The following is a 19,209-nucleotide window of genomic DNA, read 5'->3' as shown; positions in this document are numbered from 1 at the left end:
ATAGTAGTTTTTGCTTCTGTTTACTTACTGTGTAATACTGACTTTTGATCAAACAATTGAATGTAATAAAATAAAATAAGGGACTAGTTCAAAGATGGTGCTGATATTGTTAAACCATCAAAAGCACTCACCACTAATACATTTAAAAAATTATGGTAAATATATGTAATCGGTATCTGCCAATTTCACTCATTGATGATTGGAATCAACGGTAAAACCCTGATCAGAACATCTCTATATTTAACACAGGTACAACAGGAAATGTACTGTATAAATGTTTTTTAATATCGGTTTTCAAAATTAAAGTGAATCTTTGTGAAAGTGTACATCTCAATCAATCAATGAATCAATGTTTATTTATATAGCCCTAAATCGCAAGTGTCTCAAAGGGCTGCACAAGCCACAACGACATCCGCGGTACAAAGCCCACATAAGGGCAAGGAAAAACTCACAACCCCAATGGGACGTCGATGGACATCTGTGGAAAGAAACTTCATAACATATTATATTCAAGTAAAGAGGATTGACATTTATATACTGCTTGAAAATAGCTCCGTGAGAATAGTAAATTTTTGACCCTGCCTTTGAAAAGAATCAGAATCAAGAATCGCTGGGAACCGGAATCGGAATCATCCAAATACAAACAATTCCCAACCCTAGATTTGAGAAAATACAACCAGATACGACACAATCTGTTAGCACATACATCAGCATCTAAATAAGGAGCCATCTTAACTTGTTATCATTTATAACTCAAATAATATAAATTATCATCACAAGAGGCTGCAATATATATCTCAAGCCCATCCCTATTACGTACCAGTATCAAATAGTATTTAAACAATACCCAATCCTAATAGCAAAAAGCTATTTCTCATAATTTTACATCCTCAGACTGCTGTAAGAAAAAAACACTGTAGCAAATTAGTTTCCTAAAAATACTCAAAATGACACGCACGCTGTCAACTTACATGATTGTCTTTGGAGTAGTACGACAGAGTAGGAAATCGACCTCTGCTCCTGAACTTGGAGCTTCCTGCGATGACCGAAGGAGTTGTTGACTCAGGGACAAAGAGTTCAGCAGGGTAAGTGTCACTCACCTACAAAAATAAACACAAATCAGTTATTGCATGATCCACAATAGTATGACTATGATGTGCCTGGTCACTTCTTCACCTTGTAGTGCCGGTTGACCGAGGAGAGTTTCCACAGGGAGTTTGGGAGTCCCATTCTGCTGTACTCAGCTCGGAGGTTCACAAAGTCCCATTCCTGTCCTTTCTCATTCTCATCCATGTTCGGTTTATAGGAAAAACAATACAGTTCCTCATAGCGCTCTGCAAGGTACCAATAAAGTTGTCAGATCGCAGTCTGAGGAGAAGCATCGAATCTGGCATGTCTGTGATGGGTGACACCAGGAACTTTCAGATCTGAATACCCCTAAAAATATAATTACAAGCTATTAATTTCGGAGGTACTACAAATTTGGGGTATCGATCCAATACCAAGTAGTTACACAGGCAGGCAGTACTGGTCATACCAATGCTGATAAAACATTCAAGATCATTGAATGATTAAATTTGTTATCATAATTATAATTGGACAAAAACTGAGGATGCTATGTCAATTATATATTCAAATAATTTCCTTATTCTTTTTCATTATCGTATTTTCCAAACTATAAGCTGCTACTTTTTTCCAACCCTTTGCACCCCGCGGCTTATAAAACGGTAAGACTAATTTATAGATAATTCATAGATGTTTTGTATTTAACAAATAGTTTTCATATTACACCAACAAAGACACTGAAAAGGTGTGTTATTGTTCGTGCTATGGCAACATATTTTGGACGAGTTTGTTCACTGCAGATGCTGCCGGTTGAAAATGTACTTCCTGTTTCGTGCCTTGACCCGGAATTATAACCGTGCATAGCATTTTTTTTTTTTGTCCTGTCCAGCTTTTCAGGCAATTCATATTGTTGATGTAGATGCCCATATCAGCTGTACAAATTTACTTTACAAAGGAGAAGTGTAGGAGACTTCTCTTGTTGCCTTATTTGTATTTGACTTTATTAAATGTATTTATATTATTATTTGGTGCTGCTGGGTCAGAGCAGGAGGGGATAGAAAGAGAAAAAAAGGAAGACAGAGGGGGAAATTGTGGGGACAAGAGGGGGATAAGACAGAGAGACAAAAACAGCAAACAGAACAACAACAACAGAACAACATCAGCAAATACGATATGTATAAAAATGATAGTAAAAGTGATAGCAAAGAAGCAGTTAGTGAAATAAATAATAATACAGATATGAAAATGAACATTATTGCAAAGCATTTCTGCTCGAAAAGATTCTTGATTTATCACGCCAAGCAATGATTTCAAGTTTTACAATATAACAAGCTATTCATACTTACTAAACCGTCCAATGTGTGATGTAGGTAGAAGTGTTTTTCATGCATATTTGTACGTCCTATCGTAATAATGTAATGAAGCTAGTGTTCTTAGCATTAGCGAATATGCTAACACATTTACAAGTGTCTGTGTTAGTATTAATAATTTACAATGACATTATTTTTGCATTGTTTCATTTTCGTAAATTCACCGTGGTGTTATTGAGTCCATTTGGCTGATTGGAGAGCTAGCATTTGCAGCTCGTGTGTCCATGACAAGGACTTCTGTTTTGTTTTATTACCCGTTTTACTGCCGTGTGACAGGCACCGTTTAGAAACAATTAAGGTATGCAAAACATTTACAAATATCTCATTTTACAACGTATATAGCTGTATCTTATAATCCAGTCCAACTACCGTATTTTTCGGACTATAAGTCGCAGTTTTTTTCATAGTTTGGCCGGGGGTGCGATTTATACTCAGGAGCAACTTATGTGTGAAATTATTAACACATTACCATAAAATATCAAATAATATTATTTAGCTCATTCACGTAAGAGACTAGACGTATAAGATTTCATGGGATTTAGCGATTAGGTGTGACAGATTGTTTGGTAAACGTATAGCATGTTCTATATGTTATAGTTATTTGAATGACTCTTACCATAATATGTTATGTTAACATACCAGGCACCTTCTCAGTTGGTTATTTATTAGTCATATAACGTACACTTATTCAACCTGTTGTTCACTATTCTTTATTTATTTTAAATTGCCTTTCAAATGTCTATTCGCCTTTCAAATGTCTATTCTTGGTGTTGGGTTTTATCAAATAAATTTCCCCCAAAAATGCGACTTATACTCCAGTGCGACTTATATGTTTTTTTCCTTCTTTATTATGCATTTTCGGCCGGTGCGACTTATACTCCGAAAAATACGGTAGTATATGTTAAAAAAAATAGTTTTCTTATAAAATTCAGGGGGTGCAGCTTAAATATCGGTGCACTCAATAGCCCGGGAAATTTGGTACATACAATTTTTGAGCAAAATAAAGTAAATAGTGCAAAATGACTAAAGATAAGCAAAAACTATAATTGGCTTGGATTTAAATCCTTTCTTCTTGCACTTAGTCCTTCTGTGTCCAGGGACTTATTTCTTGAGTTTGTAAACCAAAACGACAAAAATTAGGATTTCATGATACTAAAAAAGTCTGATCTGATTACTGTCGTAATGGCCATATACTGATACTATACTTGATATCATTACTGGCTGTTGGCATAGATTTTTTGCTGAGGCAAATCGTATTTTTCATTTGTAATGTCCTAATGGGCGGGGGCGAACCTGAAGTCAACTTGTCAAAGGTTTTCATACATAATTTCACGTTGCTGACAAAAATGGATGAAGACATGCTGATTCTAAAAGGTCCATATCAAAGAATCACATTACAGGCATATCCTGTACAACTATTTCGGGGCCTGTATAACTATTTAGGGGCCTGTATCAAATACCAGCTAATACGGAGGATGGGGAAACAGGGGAGTACTTAGCAGGAGTTGAATGTGTGTGCGTGTGTTTATACATGTGCATGCGTGTGCGTATGTGTTTGTATGTGTGCGTGTGTGTGTGTACAACGCTCGCCAGGGATAATGTTACTGTTGTGTTGTTACTTGCTACCAAAAAAATAAAGTTGTCATTCTACAGGGCAAAACTGTCATCTTTTTTACGAGTCAAATCTAGTCACTGCCATCACAGACGCCCGCCTGTGAGTGTTGATGGACAGCAAAGCTCGAGACGTTCTGCGGTGTTGCTGTTCGGTAGCCGGTACGTATCTGGAATGGCAGGACCGACTTTATTTGCTTATGCTCCTCTGGAAGGAAAAAATAACTGTTTGTGGTTCGCTATACTACAACTCCCCTTATCACATGATTTTGCGTGGATTCGCAAGATTTCGTAAAAGGCCACGCTAGACGTTCCATGGTGTCGCCGTTCAGCAGCCGTTATTCATCACGTGGAAATCCGGGGTTGTAGCCCCCTACGGTGTGTAGTGTAGCATGTTAAACTATTCCTTGTCCTCCAACGATAATAATACTTGTAAGAAACAGTTTATTTGCCACCTTCATCTTCACTTTCTGGACTCTCTGAGCTAGCTGGACTCGCTGTCTGTGTGCATGCTAGTGACTGTGCAGTCCAAGGTGTATGTGGAAAAGCGTGGGGCAGTCTTCGCACTTAAGTGTTGGAGGTAAACGGGGAGGCAAAAGACGATGTAAGAACTTCCATGATTTGTGGGTTGTTTACTATGATGAGTCACGATTGGTTGAGATTAGGCCAATCAGAGGCAAGATAGGGCGGGTCATCGAACCAGGAAGGGAAATCACAACAGACATCCCAAATGACGACGAGAGAGTCATAGGAGAGAAGAGCGATTTATATATTAAAAAACTAGTGGAAGATGGCAGAGGGATTCTCTTCTTTAGATTTTTCTTTTAGCGATGTAGACCACGTCCAGGAAAACCACAATGTGTCTACTTGGCCACATTTAGACAAATGTATGCGTCTGGACAAAACATACATTTGAGTTGTTTACCATGTACGCCCAAATCCAAACTGTTCTCCAGTTGCCAAGCAACTGGAGAACAGTCATATTTCGCATGAGAAATGCTGCCAAAAATGTATTATTTGCACAGCTATGTTATTTATTTTACGTAGAAAGAATATTTTTCTATTTTATTTATGTTATGTAATTCTGTGCTACTTAAACAGTTTATTTTCTTTGCTGTTAATACCCATCTTGACTAACTGGTAAATAAAAGTGCCACTGACTGTTTACAGGACTGTTGTCATTCACTTAAATTTCAGTGAATCTCACTCAAAAATGAATATCTTTATATGTATACTTTCAGCGGAATATATATCGAATATCGAGTTTAAGTAAAAATATATAGAGATATACTTTTCTGTCCATATCATCCAGCCCTACTTGTAAGAAACAGTTTATTTGTCACTGTAGAGGCAACAATTGGTGGAGGGATGTTAGCCGCTATCTCACTAACAAGGACGCTACATTGCGTTGAGGACACGGCCGTTTGTCGTTATGAAATTTGCATGTCACAGAATGTATCATCAACATGCATGCATGACAGTATTAAAAGCTCTGTCGTTGGCCAAATTTGTATAATTTATAATCGTATATTGTCTATATTGCGCTACCCTAGTGGATCCTAAGAAAGCTGAAATGGACAATAAATAATAATGGGAACAAACAGTCATTTTTCACGCAACAGTTTGCTTCCGTAATTAAAGAGAGTATAGTCTAATAAAGCAGGGGTCTGCAATTTGCAGCTCTGCAGCAACTTAGCTATATTTATGGAGTAATCAGACCCATCTAGATACAAATTGCTACAAGTGCCACTTTTTTCAAATGTTTTCTAAATGTTTTCTATCAACAAAAATGAGACCTTTTTGCAACATGCCTGCTTGGTGGAGGCAATAATCTGTGACGTGATGGTGTGCAAGCATCTCACCTGGCTGGGCGAGGCGCTGCAGAGACACATACACATCATGGCATTCTCGCTCTTGAGGAATGACAAAATAAAGAACTTGGAAGTTCTTGCAGCGCATTAGGAGGGGGCATCCTGATGGTGTGGATGTGTGTTTCTCCACACCAAAAACCAAACTGTGAAGCACCTAAAACAAAAAAGTACATAATCAGTCTGTGCTTTGAAATGCAAACAGGCAAGAGCTTGCAGTTGCTTTTTTCCAGTGTTTTTCAACCTTTTTTGAGCCAAGGCACATTTTTTTCATTGAAAAAATCCTGAGGCACACCACAAGCAGAAATCATTAAAAAACGAAACTCAGTAGCTGATATTGACAATAAAAAGTCGTTCTCGCAATTGTTGGATATGAATTTAAACCATAACCAAGCATGCATCACTATAGCTCTTGTCTCAAAGTAGGTGTACTAACACGACCATCATGCCGTGACTTATTTTGAGTTGTTTTTTGTTTTTCTGTGGGTAGTGTTTTAGTCCTTCTCTTGCGCTCCTATTTTGGTGTTTTTTCCTGTTTTTTTGGTATTTTCCTGTTGCAGTTTCATGTCTTCCTTGAGTGCTATTCCCCTTACCTGCTTTGTTTTCACAATCCAGACTATTTAAGTTGTGCGGACGCTTTCCTTCTTTGTGGGGACATTGTTGATTGTCCATGTCATGTACGGATGTACTTTGTGGACGCCGTCTCTGCTCCACACGCTGTAAGTCTTTGCTGTCTTTGTTGTGTTTTGCTTACTTTGCAGCCAGTTCAGTTTTAGTTTCGTTTTGCGTAGCCATGCCTAAGCTTCAATGCCTTTTCTTTAGAGATGTCTGATAATATCGGCCGATAAATGCTTTAAAATGTAATATCGTAAATTATCGGTATCGTTTTTTTTTTATTATCGGTATCGGTTAATTATTTTTTATTAAATCAACATAAAAAACACAAGATACACTTACAATTAGTGCACTAACCCAAAAAACTTCCCTCCCCCATTTACACTCATTCACACAAAAGGGTTGTTTCTTTCTGTTATTAATATTCTGGTTCCTACATTATATATCAATATATATCAATACAGTCTGCAAGGGATACAGTCCGTAAGCACACATGATTGTGCGTGCTGCTGGTCCACTAATAGTACTAACCTTTAACAGTTAATTTTACTCATTTTCATTAATTACTAATTTCTATGTAACTGTTTTTATATTGTTTTACTTTCTTTTTTATTTAAGAAAATGTTTTTAATTTATTTATCTTATTTCATTTTATTACTTTTTAAAAAAAAAAAAGGACCTTATCTTCATCATACCTGGTTGCCCAAATTAGGCATAATAATGTGTTAATTCCACGACTGTATATATCAGTATCGGTTGATATCGGTATCGGTAATTAAAGAGTTGGACAATATCGGAATATCGGATATCGGCAAGAAGCCATTATCGGACATCCCTACTTTTCTTTTTGGTTTAAGCATAAGATACCTTATTATCTGCACGCTGCTTCCCGCTGTCGTCTGCATATTGTGATCACGACACGACGTGTTCCCGACATCTACAAAGCAATTAGCTACCTGCTGCCACCTACTGATACGGAAGAGTATAACGTGGTTACTCTGCCGAGCTCTAGACAGTACAGACACTCAAACAACGGCACATTATTTACGGATTATAATTACTTGTGTACAAAACATATTTTCAACCCAATTAGGTGAAATTACATAACCTCCCAAGGCACACTAGTGTGCCGCGGCACAGTGGTTGAAAAACACTGCAGTTTATTCAACATGAGTCTGCCTACCCATGTTTCATTGCGCATTCCTTCACTCTCCACAAAGATGGTGTGAGTGGCCGTCAGGTAGAGGGTGCCCACGCTGCTTCTTCTGGGGAACACTCTGTCAAGCAGCCTCACCTTCTGCACCTGGAATATGCAAATATGGCATCAATCTCAACCACCCTTTTGCATGACGTCATCTTCAATCAAATCTGGCACTGCTGGAGCCTGAATTGCCTTACACTGACACACTGCAGTGCACTGACTGATACACACACCCTGCAACACTCGTCTACGTGGCACTTACTGTTAAAGTCGGTGTTATTATATCTAATAAAACCCCAGTAGAGTGGTGGCTTTTCGAGGGTTAGCGTCAGCGAGGGGCTGAAATGCGGAAATGATGACCACAGTCAGACTCTCGTTTACCTTTGGTAGTCGGATGTGCTCCATCAGCAGATATGAACACAAACACAGTGACAATACAATGACCACTGAAGATGAACAAAGAACAAACGTCACGGATAGGGTCGAAACGCGTCGTCAGTGGGTGGCACTCAGGTAAACACCGCCATTGTTGTGTCAATGAGTTAAAGGGCTCCTGAGCGGTGCACCGCTGGGTCCTAAAGCCCGAACAGTCACACAGGGCTCCAGGCAATTTAGCGCCGCAAAATCAAAGAATTGTTTACATATGGAGGGCCAATTGGGACAAAATTCAATAATATAAAATATTCAAACATACTTAAATGTGTTATTAATATTTAAAATGTATATATTAATTAGGTCATGAAAACATCAATTAAATCATGAAATCATTAAATCAGTAATTAATTTAAGTATTACACCGGGGACAGCGTCGTGCAGTAGGGAGAGTGGCCGTGCCAGCAACCTGAGGGTTCTTGGTTCGATCCCCACCTTCTACCAACCTTGTCATGTCCGTTGTGTCCTTGAGCAGGACATTTCACCCCTGCTCCTGATGGGTTGTGGTTAGGGCCTTGCATGGCAGCTCCCGCCATCAGTGTGTGAAAGTGGGTGAATGTGGAAATAGTGTCAAAGCGCTTTGAGTACCTTGAAGGTAGAAAAGCGCTATACAAGTATAACCCATTTACATCGCTAAATGTAATTTTACATTTAAAAAGACTCATTTAATAACACATTTATATATTTGATTTAAATTATAATTCATTCATGACACATTTCATTAATTATTTATAGTAGTCACTTTTTCTCTAGAGACTCAAAGCACTTTACATGGTTAAACCCTGTGTCTATATCTTATGGTATGGTATGGTATGCTTTTATTGTCAATTCTCACCATGTACAAGACATACAAGAATTTAAATTGTGCGGAGTCCCGCTAAGAGCAGACATACATTACAGGGAGAAAAAACAGGACCCCCACATTACGGCGCCCCTTAAAAAGGTAAGATATAGGCAACATTTGGGGGAAGGGTGGGAGGGGGGTGAGAAAAAAAAAATTCAGTCTAAGGCTGGATTCCCTAGAGTGATGTCCAGACAGAGACCAAGGAAAAAAAACCTCATAGCCATAGCACACATAAACAAAAACATATCACATACTATGTGACACATAGAGTCCACAAAAATTGCACAGAGGGGAGGGAGTGTGGGGCCATGATTGCCAGCCGCTGCTGTAAGCGCCGCCACGCCGTCCATCGCCCCAAGGGATACATATATATATATATATATATATATATATATATATATATATATATATATATATATATATATATATATATATATATATATATATATATATATATATATATATATATATATATATATATATATATATATATATATATATATATATATATATATACACATATATATATATATATATATATATATATATATATATATATATATATATATATATATATATATATATATATATATATATATATATATATATATATATATATATATATATACATACATACATACATATATATGTATGTATATATATATATATATATATATATATATATATATATATATATATATATATATATATATATATATACTGTATATATCCATCCATCCATCCATTTTCTACCACTTCTCACAGGGCCAACACAGGTAGACAGATAACATTCACACTCACAATCACACACTAGGTCCAATTTAGTGTTGCCAATCAACCTATCCCCAGGTGCATGTCTTTGGAGGTGGGAGGAAGCCGGAGTACCCGGAGGGAACCCACGCAGTCACAGGGAGAACATGCAAACTCCACACAGAAAGATCCCGAGCCCGGGATTGAACTCAGGACTACTCAGGACCTTCGTATTGTGAGGCACATGCACTAACCCCTGTAACACCGTGCTGCTCCTACTGTATGTGTATATATATATATATATATATATATATATATATATGTATATATATATAGGGACAAGCGGTAGAAAATGGATGGATGGATATATATATATATATATATATATATATATATATATATATATATATATATATATATATATATATATATATATATATATATATATATATATATATATATATACATACAGTATTTATATAAACATGTATATGTATTATGTAAAGTTGATTTACTTATTAAACTGCTGAGAGATTACACGTGTGTTGTGATGTGATAATAAGCAAAGACACTGTTTGAAACTTTGATGGCTTTTAGGTTTGTGTCATATATATCTTGGCCCAAGCACTATCGGTGTACAGTATACATCTACACACAAGCTCAGGTTTGATGTTCACCTCAAGCTGGGCTGTCAACATGAACCGTGTTCTGCACGCTCTCTCAGGTGTCACTACTAAGAAAACGAGCAATGCTGTGTTTTACCATCTGGAAGAGTCTGCACCTAAAAGTGAGGAGAAGATGGTGCACAGGGTCGTGGAAATGATCCTGGAGGAGGCCAGTTTGAAGGTGCATTTGGTTTTGGTTGAGAAAAAAGCAGAGGTCATCATCAACCATCTGCACGAGTGTACCTGGGCTGAGGTAAAATGTGCCGATATTGTGTCCGCAGACCCAGAACTGATTGTTGAGGTGATCTTTAAAGACCTGCTGGTTGAGTGGGGCAGTGCAATGAAGCTTTTTGTTTCTCTATACTCATGTCCTGAAAGCAACCTCATCTCCGCCACCCTCACCTCCATATTCGCACATCATCTTGTTGCGCCTCCAAAGAAGCGTTCTGCCTTCCAAAGATTTTTCTCTTCTGTGGGCAAGAAAATCTCCAAGTCTTTCACTCAAGCCTTTAAAGTTTGAAAATGGTGGTCCTACTTTGGCAATGGGAACACACAGCCAGAAGACTGTCTTGGGATTTCCAGCTTTTAAGGCCTTCTGATTCAAACATATTGGCTTTAATGTGTTACTTTATGCTGTCAACTTAATAAATGATTGAAAATTGAGTGATGTCATTTGTACATACTGCTTATTAGATTAAGTATTTATTTTAGTCACTATAGTCATCAGATTTTGTAAATTACCGGAAACAATCTAGGGACATTTGTTTTACTCAACTTTAATGCCAAACAGGACACAAAAGTTTTGGATTCACAATTTATTTGACTTTGTTTGCTCAATAAGCTTTAGTCCTAAACAAAAATATTGCTTATGTAATGATTTCTTTATTTTTTTTTACATTGCAATCCTTTTGACGGCCTTTTGATCAAATAATGTCACAGGTTTGAATTAGTTATGCAAATTTATACGAACTAAAAACATTTTCATTTGATCAAAATTTAAACGGTTAAAATTTAAATTAAAAAACATTACACGTTTAGTATTTATTTTTAGGGCTGAAGTTGGATGCAAAAGAAATACAATTAATTAATTAAAAAAAATGTACACACACACACACACACACACACACACACACACACACACACACACACACACACACACACACACACACACACACACACACACACACACACACACACACATATATATATATACCGGTGTATATATATATATATACGTGTGTGTATATATATATATATATATATATATATATATATATATATATATATATATATATATATATATATATATATATATATATATATATATATATATATATATATATATATATATATATATGTATGTATATATATATGTATATATATATATATGTATATATATATATGTGTGTGTGTGTATATACACATATATAGTCGAGGTTTCTGTGGTTTACAGTGCTCAATAGAGCGGAATATACGTTAGGTCAGGAACAAACACAAGAGGATATATCATCCCTACAAGCCTGTTTCGCAGGTTTCCCTGCTCGTCAGGGGATTTTAAAATAAAATCCCCTGACAATTCTAATAATTGTAAAAACATTTAAAATAAACTTTAAATAAATCTGAATTTTCAAAAGATCTACTGCAATGTGTTTTCTTTAATTGGAAGTGGAATTCTTGCCAGCCAAAAATGTTAATATTTCTACACACACAAATGATGCGCATGATATAAATGTTTTTTGGTAGTTTGTAAGAAGATGCCATCATGTTGCTTTTTACAGTGTGAGTCCAACAGTGTGGTCATGTGACAGCCAGGCTCCATTTGATTGGAGAAAAGAGTCAATTGTCTCTAGTGCTTACGTAGGATTAGTGAAACCAAGTCATGTGACAGCGCCCGCATGAAGAAGTAGCTGAGTAAAAGTATAGCTTCTTCTTCTCAAAAATACTCAAGTGAAAGTAAATATGTTGCAATTAAATTACTCTGACAAGTAAAATGTATCCAAACAGTTACTAAAGTAAAAGTAACAGAGTAAATGTAGCATTCTACTTAGTAGTACCCACCTCTGGATTAAGGAGTGGCCAAAAAAGGCAATCAAGGATAAGTTAAAAACACACTAACCTAATGACAGGCGTAAAAATATTTTCAATAATATACATAAGTCTGAAAACTTGTAAATGTAGAATAGTGCCATTTTAACAAATGTTAGCAGTCGAGTAATGACAGTAAAAAGAAACAGACAGCTATTAAACAAACACATAGCCAACAACATATGTTTTATTTCCCCCAAATTACCTGTAATTAGTCTGATACCCCCAAAACTTTTGCCAGTGAAAAATATTCATATTTTCACTTTTTTTTTTCAGATTCTGCACTAGTGACAGGTACTAGACCGCCTGGCAGGTCAGCCATCTGCTGCAGGACACTAGAGGGAAGAAAAACAATAAAAGTAGTTAGTTAAACTAAGCAGAAGAGATTAACTTACTAATGCACGCCCTCTCCTGATGCTCTGCATTCATGCATGAGGAAAGCTTAATTGTCCACTGATTATATAACAGTTCTAATGACATCATACAGTACAGAGCAGATGCCTCACCTCTGCTGCTTATTGACAGTCTAATCTTTATTGAACAGATGTTTTATGACTGATATTTGTTGCATCACAGGTGCATGTAAGCATTATTAAGTCATGTATAAAAGGTCAAACAAGACACTAAATTACAAATATTGAATTATTGTAGGCTTGTAGTGTCATAAAAGGTTTTTTCATTGATGATCCTGGATACGCATGACCTACTTTCAATCAAACCATTTGGACTACAATGCTTGACTTCATAAGGGATGGAAAGGGAGTGTGAAGGACAGTGCTGAGAAGAAGAACTGGGTGATATACATTGAATTAAAGAAATAAATCATCAAAAACATGTCGCCAACTTGGCAAAACAATTCGAGCGTATCACTGCTAGTCTGCACCAAACTGAAGCAGAATGTGTCAAGTGGCAACCAAGGATGTTAAAATAATATCTTAAAGGCAGACATTTATCAATGAAAATATGGAGAAGCTGCTGATAGTGTGTTTGACGGAGAAGCAGCTGGAAGGAGAAACCGTAGAATTGCTCAGACTCCAGCAGAAGAGGCAATTTACAGGCTTACCAGAACAGCAACGTTAGAGATTAACAATTAGATTAAGGCGATTAAAAAACACAACACACTAAATATGGCTGTTGTTAATTAATCGCAATTACCGCAATAATTTGAGACCCCTAAAAATGACCACAAAGAAGTTACTAGAATGTCACTTTGTAGAGCTCGCACTTCTGCCAAGGCCTAACGCAAAAGTAAAAAAATATATGTAATGTTGTGTTTGTCCTTCTGTTTGTTAGTTGGCAGGTTTTTCTTCTGACCTGTTGTCAACAGGTTGTCAACCCTTCTAGGGGTTTGATAGTTTGGTGACATTGACATGCTGGATTTCACATGACGTCACGGCCAGAGGCCACATGTGCTCATAAAGTGCCAACATGGGTATTCCAAACAAGAAGTCCATTGAAAGCATTAAGCCTGTGGAATGGGTTCAAATAGGGATTTTGGTAAAAGTCCCTCAGATAGTTCACCATAAAGGAATAAAAGTTGGTAAAAAAAAACAAAAACACAGACAGGTTGCTTCTTGTGTTAAGCCTGTCATGCTCGTCTCGGCAAGTGGAGTCAAGTCAACAACACGATTAAGTTTGCAGCGACCACTTTGTTCATGTCTGTATGAACAGAATGTGGGTGTTATCGTTCGTACAAAAACCTTTGCACCCGTGTGTCATCGACTGTATTGTACTGTATCTGTACTGTGTGACATTATGTGTGAGACTTTAAAACTGACCATTTTTAAACTGATTTCCTATGATGCACTATCATAATTATGTAACAGTTGGCATGAAGTTGATGTGTGTAACAACAATATACGTAGTACTAGTTAGCATCAAAAAAATATGACATTCCTTCAGCGGCGAGGGTATTTATTAACACCCATTAAATATATTTCTTACAGATGCATTAATAAGTCATGGTTTAATGCGTAATTTGTTGACCCATACAGATGTAAAGAATTTATGTACCTCCATACTTTTGGGTTTCGACTCGATCCAAAAGAAATGCAGTCAACCAGATAGCTTGAAAAGTCTACTTTGGTGAAGTTAAATCTTCTAAAAAATAAAAAATGCAATTTCTTATTGTGTATTGTGCTAGGGATTCCACTTCATCAATAATTTTGCCACACCTAGTGTGTGTGTGTGACAATCATTGGTACTTTAACTTTAACATCAGCTATTTTTAAAATTATATTATGCTTGTAAAAGTTTGTTGTGTCGTTGTGGCTTGTGCAGCCCTTTGAGACACTCATGATTTAGGGCTACAGTATATAAATAAACATTGATTGATTGATTGATAACATTTGCACCGCAGAGGAAATTCATGGAGGACATCAAGTTAAGGAGAAAATAAACAGTCCCTTCAGGATTTCGCCGGCTTTATTTGTGATTGTTGCCTAAAATGCCTAAATACGAGGCAGCCTTTCAAGAAAATTGTGGCAGAAGTTGCAACAAAAGGTGCCATTTATAGAGAGACTCGGGCTGTCATACTATTAAAATGTTTAATCGCGATTAATCACACTTTGTTCATAGTTAACGCAAAGTTAGTCAAGATTGATCGCAGATAGATATACTTTTTTAATCATTACTGTACTCAAGACAGATCATTTTGAAGTTTTCATTACCATGACTGGACAATTAGTTTGCTTTAATAAAATGCTTTTCTAAACATTACGCTTTTTTAAACAGCTCAAGTCCTATCGGGTCCTTTTGGATCATGGGACCCCGGAGGCAGCGGACAGGTACCGACGGCCCAAGCAGCGTGCAGCTTTGGCGGTCGCAGAGGCAAAAACTCAGACATGGAAGGAGTTTGGGGAAGCCATGGAAAACAACTTCTGGACAGCTTCGAAGGGATTCTGAGCCACCATCTGCCACCTCAGGAGGGGTAAGCATTATACTGTCAACTCTGTGTATGGTGGGGATGATGTGCGGCTGACCTCGACTCAGGATGTTGCGGATCGGTGGAGGGAATACTTCGAAGACCTCCTCAATCCCACCTACACGTCTTCCTATGAGGAAGCAGTGCCTGGGAAATTTGTGGTGGGCTCTCCTATATCACATTTTCGTGGATAAAACAGTAAACATTTAAATAATTAAAAAAAGAGTAACATTTTGTGATGCAATGCAAAAAAAAAGCCTAAAAAAGTGTCCACATTTCTTGCATCAAGTGTCTCATACTGTAAAGTCAAAGTATACGGAGGCCTTTATACAGTATTTCCAGTATTTAAAGACAAACCTTAGGGTCAGATTTGGGTTATAAGCAGTGTTGGGACTAATAACGGTGTTACAGTTATTTTCGGCGGTAACTAGTAGTTAAAACGCATTATTTTTTATATTCAGTAACTCAGTTACCGTTACTACATGATGCATTACTGCGTTATTTTACGTTATTTTTTATGTAGTATTGGCTAGAAACTAAAAAGATCTGAGTGTGTTTTATTGGAGAGCTGCGATGTCGCCCTTCTGAATCTTCCTGTGTCACAAGGGGGAGAAGAGAAGAGGCGCGCTGTGTGTGTGGGTGTGGGGGGGGGGGGGGGGGGGGGGTGCGTGTCTGGGACGGCGTGGCAAAGTTGGTAGAGTGGCTGTGCCAGCAATCGGAGTGTTGCTGGTTACTGGGGTTCAATTCCCACCTTCTACCTTCCTAGTCACGTCCGTTGTGTCCTTGGGCAAGACACTTCACCCTTTGCCTCTGATGGCTGCTGGTTAGCGCCTTGCATGGCAGCTCCCGCCATCAGTGTCTGAATGTGTGTGTGAATGGGTAAATGTGGAAATACTGTCAAAAGTGCTTTGAGTACCTTGAAGGTAGAAAAGCGCTATACAAGTATAACCCATTTATCATTTATTTATCATTTTCTAACAAGACATTAACATGGAGATATTCTCACTACTTTTCTTTTGTTGAGCACAAAGAAACGGACATTTTAGTTAAATGTAAGTTGTGTGTTGGATCAAAGATCCCATATACTGCCCAAAACAGCAATTCAAATATGCTGAAACAGCTACAAAAGCAACATGCATCGACGAAGCTAGTAAAGAGAGACACAGACTCCGATGCCACTTCACCTCCACTTTCACCTTCACCTCCACCTAAGGATTTTAACGGAGGGACAGCTAGTCGGGACAACATTGATAGAGCCATTGCAGCGTATGTGCTAGAAGACATGCAGGCTATTTCTACAGTGGAGTCACCCGCTTTCAGGCAGCTAATTGGAGTGATACTGGCGTCAAACAGCAAATGGCACAGAAAACATTTTCCACGTACCTGGACAGTGAGGACATAAAAATGGAAAGCGAGCTAAAGAAAACACTCCAAACTCTGCCTCTGCTCATCATTCAGCACTGAAGGTACACACACACTCTGTCAATTCTCTTATATACTCTTTAATTCTAGACTTCTAGAGTGTTTGATTATCACATCATTCTAAATGTATAGACTATAAAGTTCACAAACATGAAGAGGGATCCTAGTGGGCCAGGCCAATCTTTCCTTCTCTCTAAACTAAAACTGGGGAAATGTGTAGAGTGTTCTGGGCTTCAGTGCAGTGTTGATCTCCTGAAGACATGATTTTATTTTACAATTCCTTGGGAGAAAAAAATGCCTGGTTGGGCTTTGTGTATGTCATGTGTGCCTTCCTTGGGTGAAGCCAGGTTTACAGATATGTTGTTATTATGCTGTTTGTTACTTATGTATGTTATGTTGCAGATATTTAAAATAGTTTTGTCAATTTGTTCTGGCCTGAAATAAATTGGCCCTTTCAAACATATCTTTGTCTTTGTGTGTTGTATGTAGAGCACATTGCTTAGCAGAGTTCAGTGATGCCATGTCAAGTTTATCAACAGATTGTATTATTCTCCAGTGCAATAACAGTACTGAAATGAAGGCTAAAAGGGCATTAATGGGAGCCTTAAAATAAAAAAGAAGAAATAAAGAAGTAACTAAATAGTTACTTTTCATAGTTACTATTTAACACATTACGTTTTGGTGTAAGTAACTGAGTTAGTAACTGAGTTACTTTTGAAATAAAGTAACTAGTAACTGTAAACAGTTACTGGTTTTCAGTAACTAACCCAACACTGGTTATAAGTGACATCTTCTACCGCTTGTCCCTCTCGAGGTCGCAGGAGGCTGGAGCCTATCCCAGCTGCATTTGGGCGAAAGACGGTTTACACCCTGGACACCTCATCGCAGGGCCAACACAGACAACATTCACACTCACATTCACACAGTAGGGTCAATTTAGTGTTGCCAATCAACCTGTCCTCAGGTGCATGTTTTTGGATGTGGGAGAAAGCTGGAGTACCCAGAGGGCGAACATGCAAAGTCCACTAGGAAAGAAAGAAAGACCCCGAGCCCGGGATTCGAACCCAGTACCTTCTTATTGTGAGGCACACGCACTAACCCTTCTGCCGTTATAAGTGACAGTGCATTGTTATTACTTATTAGTATCAACATTTCAGCTTTTTCTCACAACATTACTTTTTTTTTTCACTGCTGTTTTTTTTACCTGTGTAATATTTAATAATAGTCACCTATAACACAAGGCTGACACTAAGTTTTGTATTTAATTATATGTAATGTGTATTTTTAGCATATTTTTTTTACAAAACAATACTATATCAAAATGGCCCCCGCATGCTTTGACTTTTCAGTCTGTGGCCCTTGTTGGAAAAGAGTTGTGACACCCCTGTAATATTAACATATATTCCAAAAATGTTTTGTGAGAACAAAATGATTGTCCCGCTGACCTTTAACTTCAAAAACATACATTATCCGTAAACAAATGTAATAATCAAATCCATAGGGAATTGTGAAATGATATAATGAGGCCAATTTACATTTAGAATTTATATTTAGTCACTGTAACAAGCGGCAATATGCTGCAATATGGCCCTCAATTAAAACGACCTTGAAACTCCTGAACTTCAACAGCTGGCAGGGAGAAGACGCAGTCCAAGTGGAGGCACGTTAATAAAACTGAAGAGACGGTCAGAAAGTGGCTTGAACCGAATCTATGCAACAATATGACCAAAGAACCACCATTACATTTATTGTAGACCACAAGGAAGTGTTTTAGATGTAGAAAAAACAATCCTTAAGTTATTGTTGAATTAATAAATTGATTGTTGACATTACTCACGTCATGTGAGTAGTGATGATGTTCACTCGTCATCATCTTCCACTTAAATGCTAGGTTGGCTATAAAAAAAACAAAACTACTTTTCTAATATTTCCTTTTTTTTTCTTCTTTTTTTTTTGCCCTGTCCAGCTTCTCAGGCAAATCATATAGTTGATGTGGATGCCCATATTGGCTGTTCAGATTTACTTTACAAAAGAGAAGTGTAGGATACTTCTCTTGTTGCCTTATTTGTATTTGACTTTATTACATGTATTTATATTATCATTTGGTGCAGCCGGGCCGGAGCAGGAGGGGATAGAAAGAGAAAAAAAGGAAGACAGAGGGGGGAATTGTGGGGACAAGAGGGGGATCAGACAGAGACACAAAAACAACAGCAAACACAACAATAACAACAACAACAACAACAATAGAGCAACTTCAGCAAATACGATATGTACAAACATGATGGTAAAAGTGATAGCGAAGAAGCAATTAGCGAAATAAATAACAATACAGAAATGACAATGAGCATTATTACACTA

The 19,209-nt window shown here is 37.3% G+C and overlaps 1 protein-coding gene across 1 annotated transcript in view; it reads right to left on the bottom strand.

The window, feature by feature from the left end:
- Positions 1-8,301, bottom strand: part of mtmr7a (myotubularin related protein 7a) — a 28,384-nt gene extending 20,083 nt beyond the window's left edge. The window contains exons 1-5 of the mRNA XM_062045559.1: positions 8,112-8,301; positions 7,713-7,832; positions 5,909-6,071; positions 1,177-1,334; positions 972-1,100 (exon numbers count right to left, since the gene is read on the bottom strand). Coding sequence (XP_061901543.1) covers positions 972-1,100; positions 1,177-1,334; positions 5,909-6,071; positions 7,713-7,832; positions 8,112-8,135 — 594 coding nt within the window. The 5' untranslated portion in view covers positions 8,136-8,301. The remainder of the gene's footprint in view (positions 1-971; positions 1,101-1,176; positions 1,335-5,908; positions 6,072-7,712; positions 7,833-8,111) is intronic.
- Between the last annotated feature and the right edge of the window lie 10,908 nt (positions 8,302-19,209).

Source organism: Entelurus aequoreus, linkage group LG04 (assembly GCF_033978785.1).
Source record: "Entelurus aequoreus isolate RoL-2023_Sb linkage group LG04, RoL_Eaeq_v1.1, whole genome shotgun sequence".
NCBI classification, from domain to species: domain Eukaryota; kingdom Metazoa; phylum Chordata; class Actinopteri; order Syngnathiformes; family Syngnathidae; genus Entelurus; species Entelurus aequoreus.
Note: the sequence above shows the minus strand (reverse complement) of the source record. Positions and strands in the feature narration are given on the sequence as shown.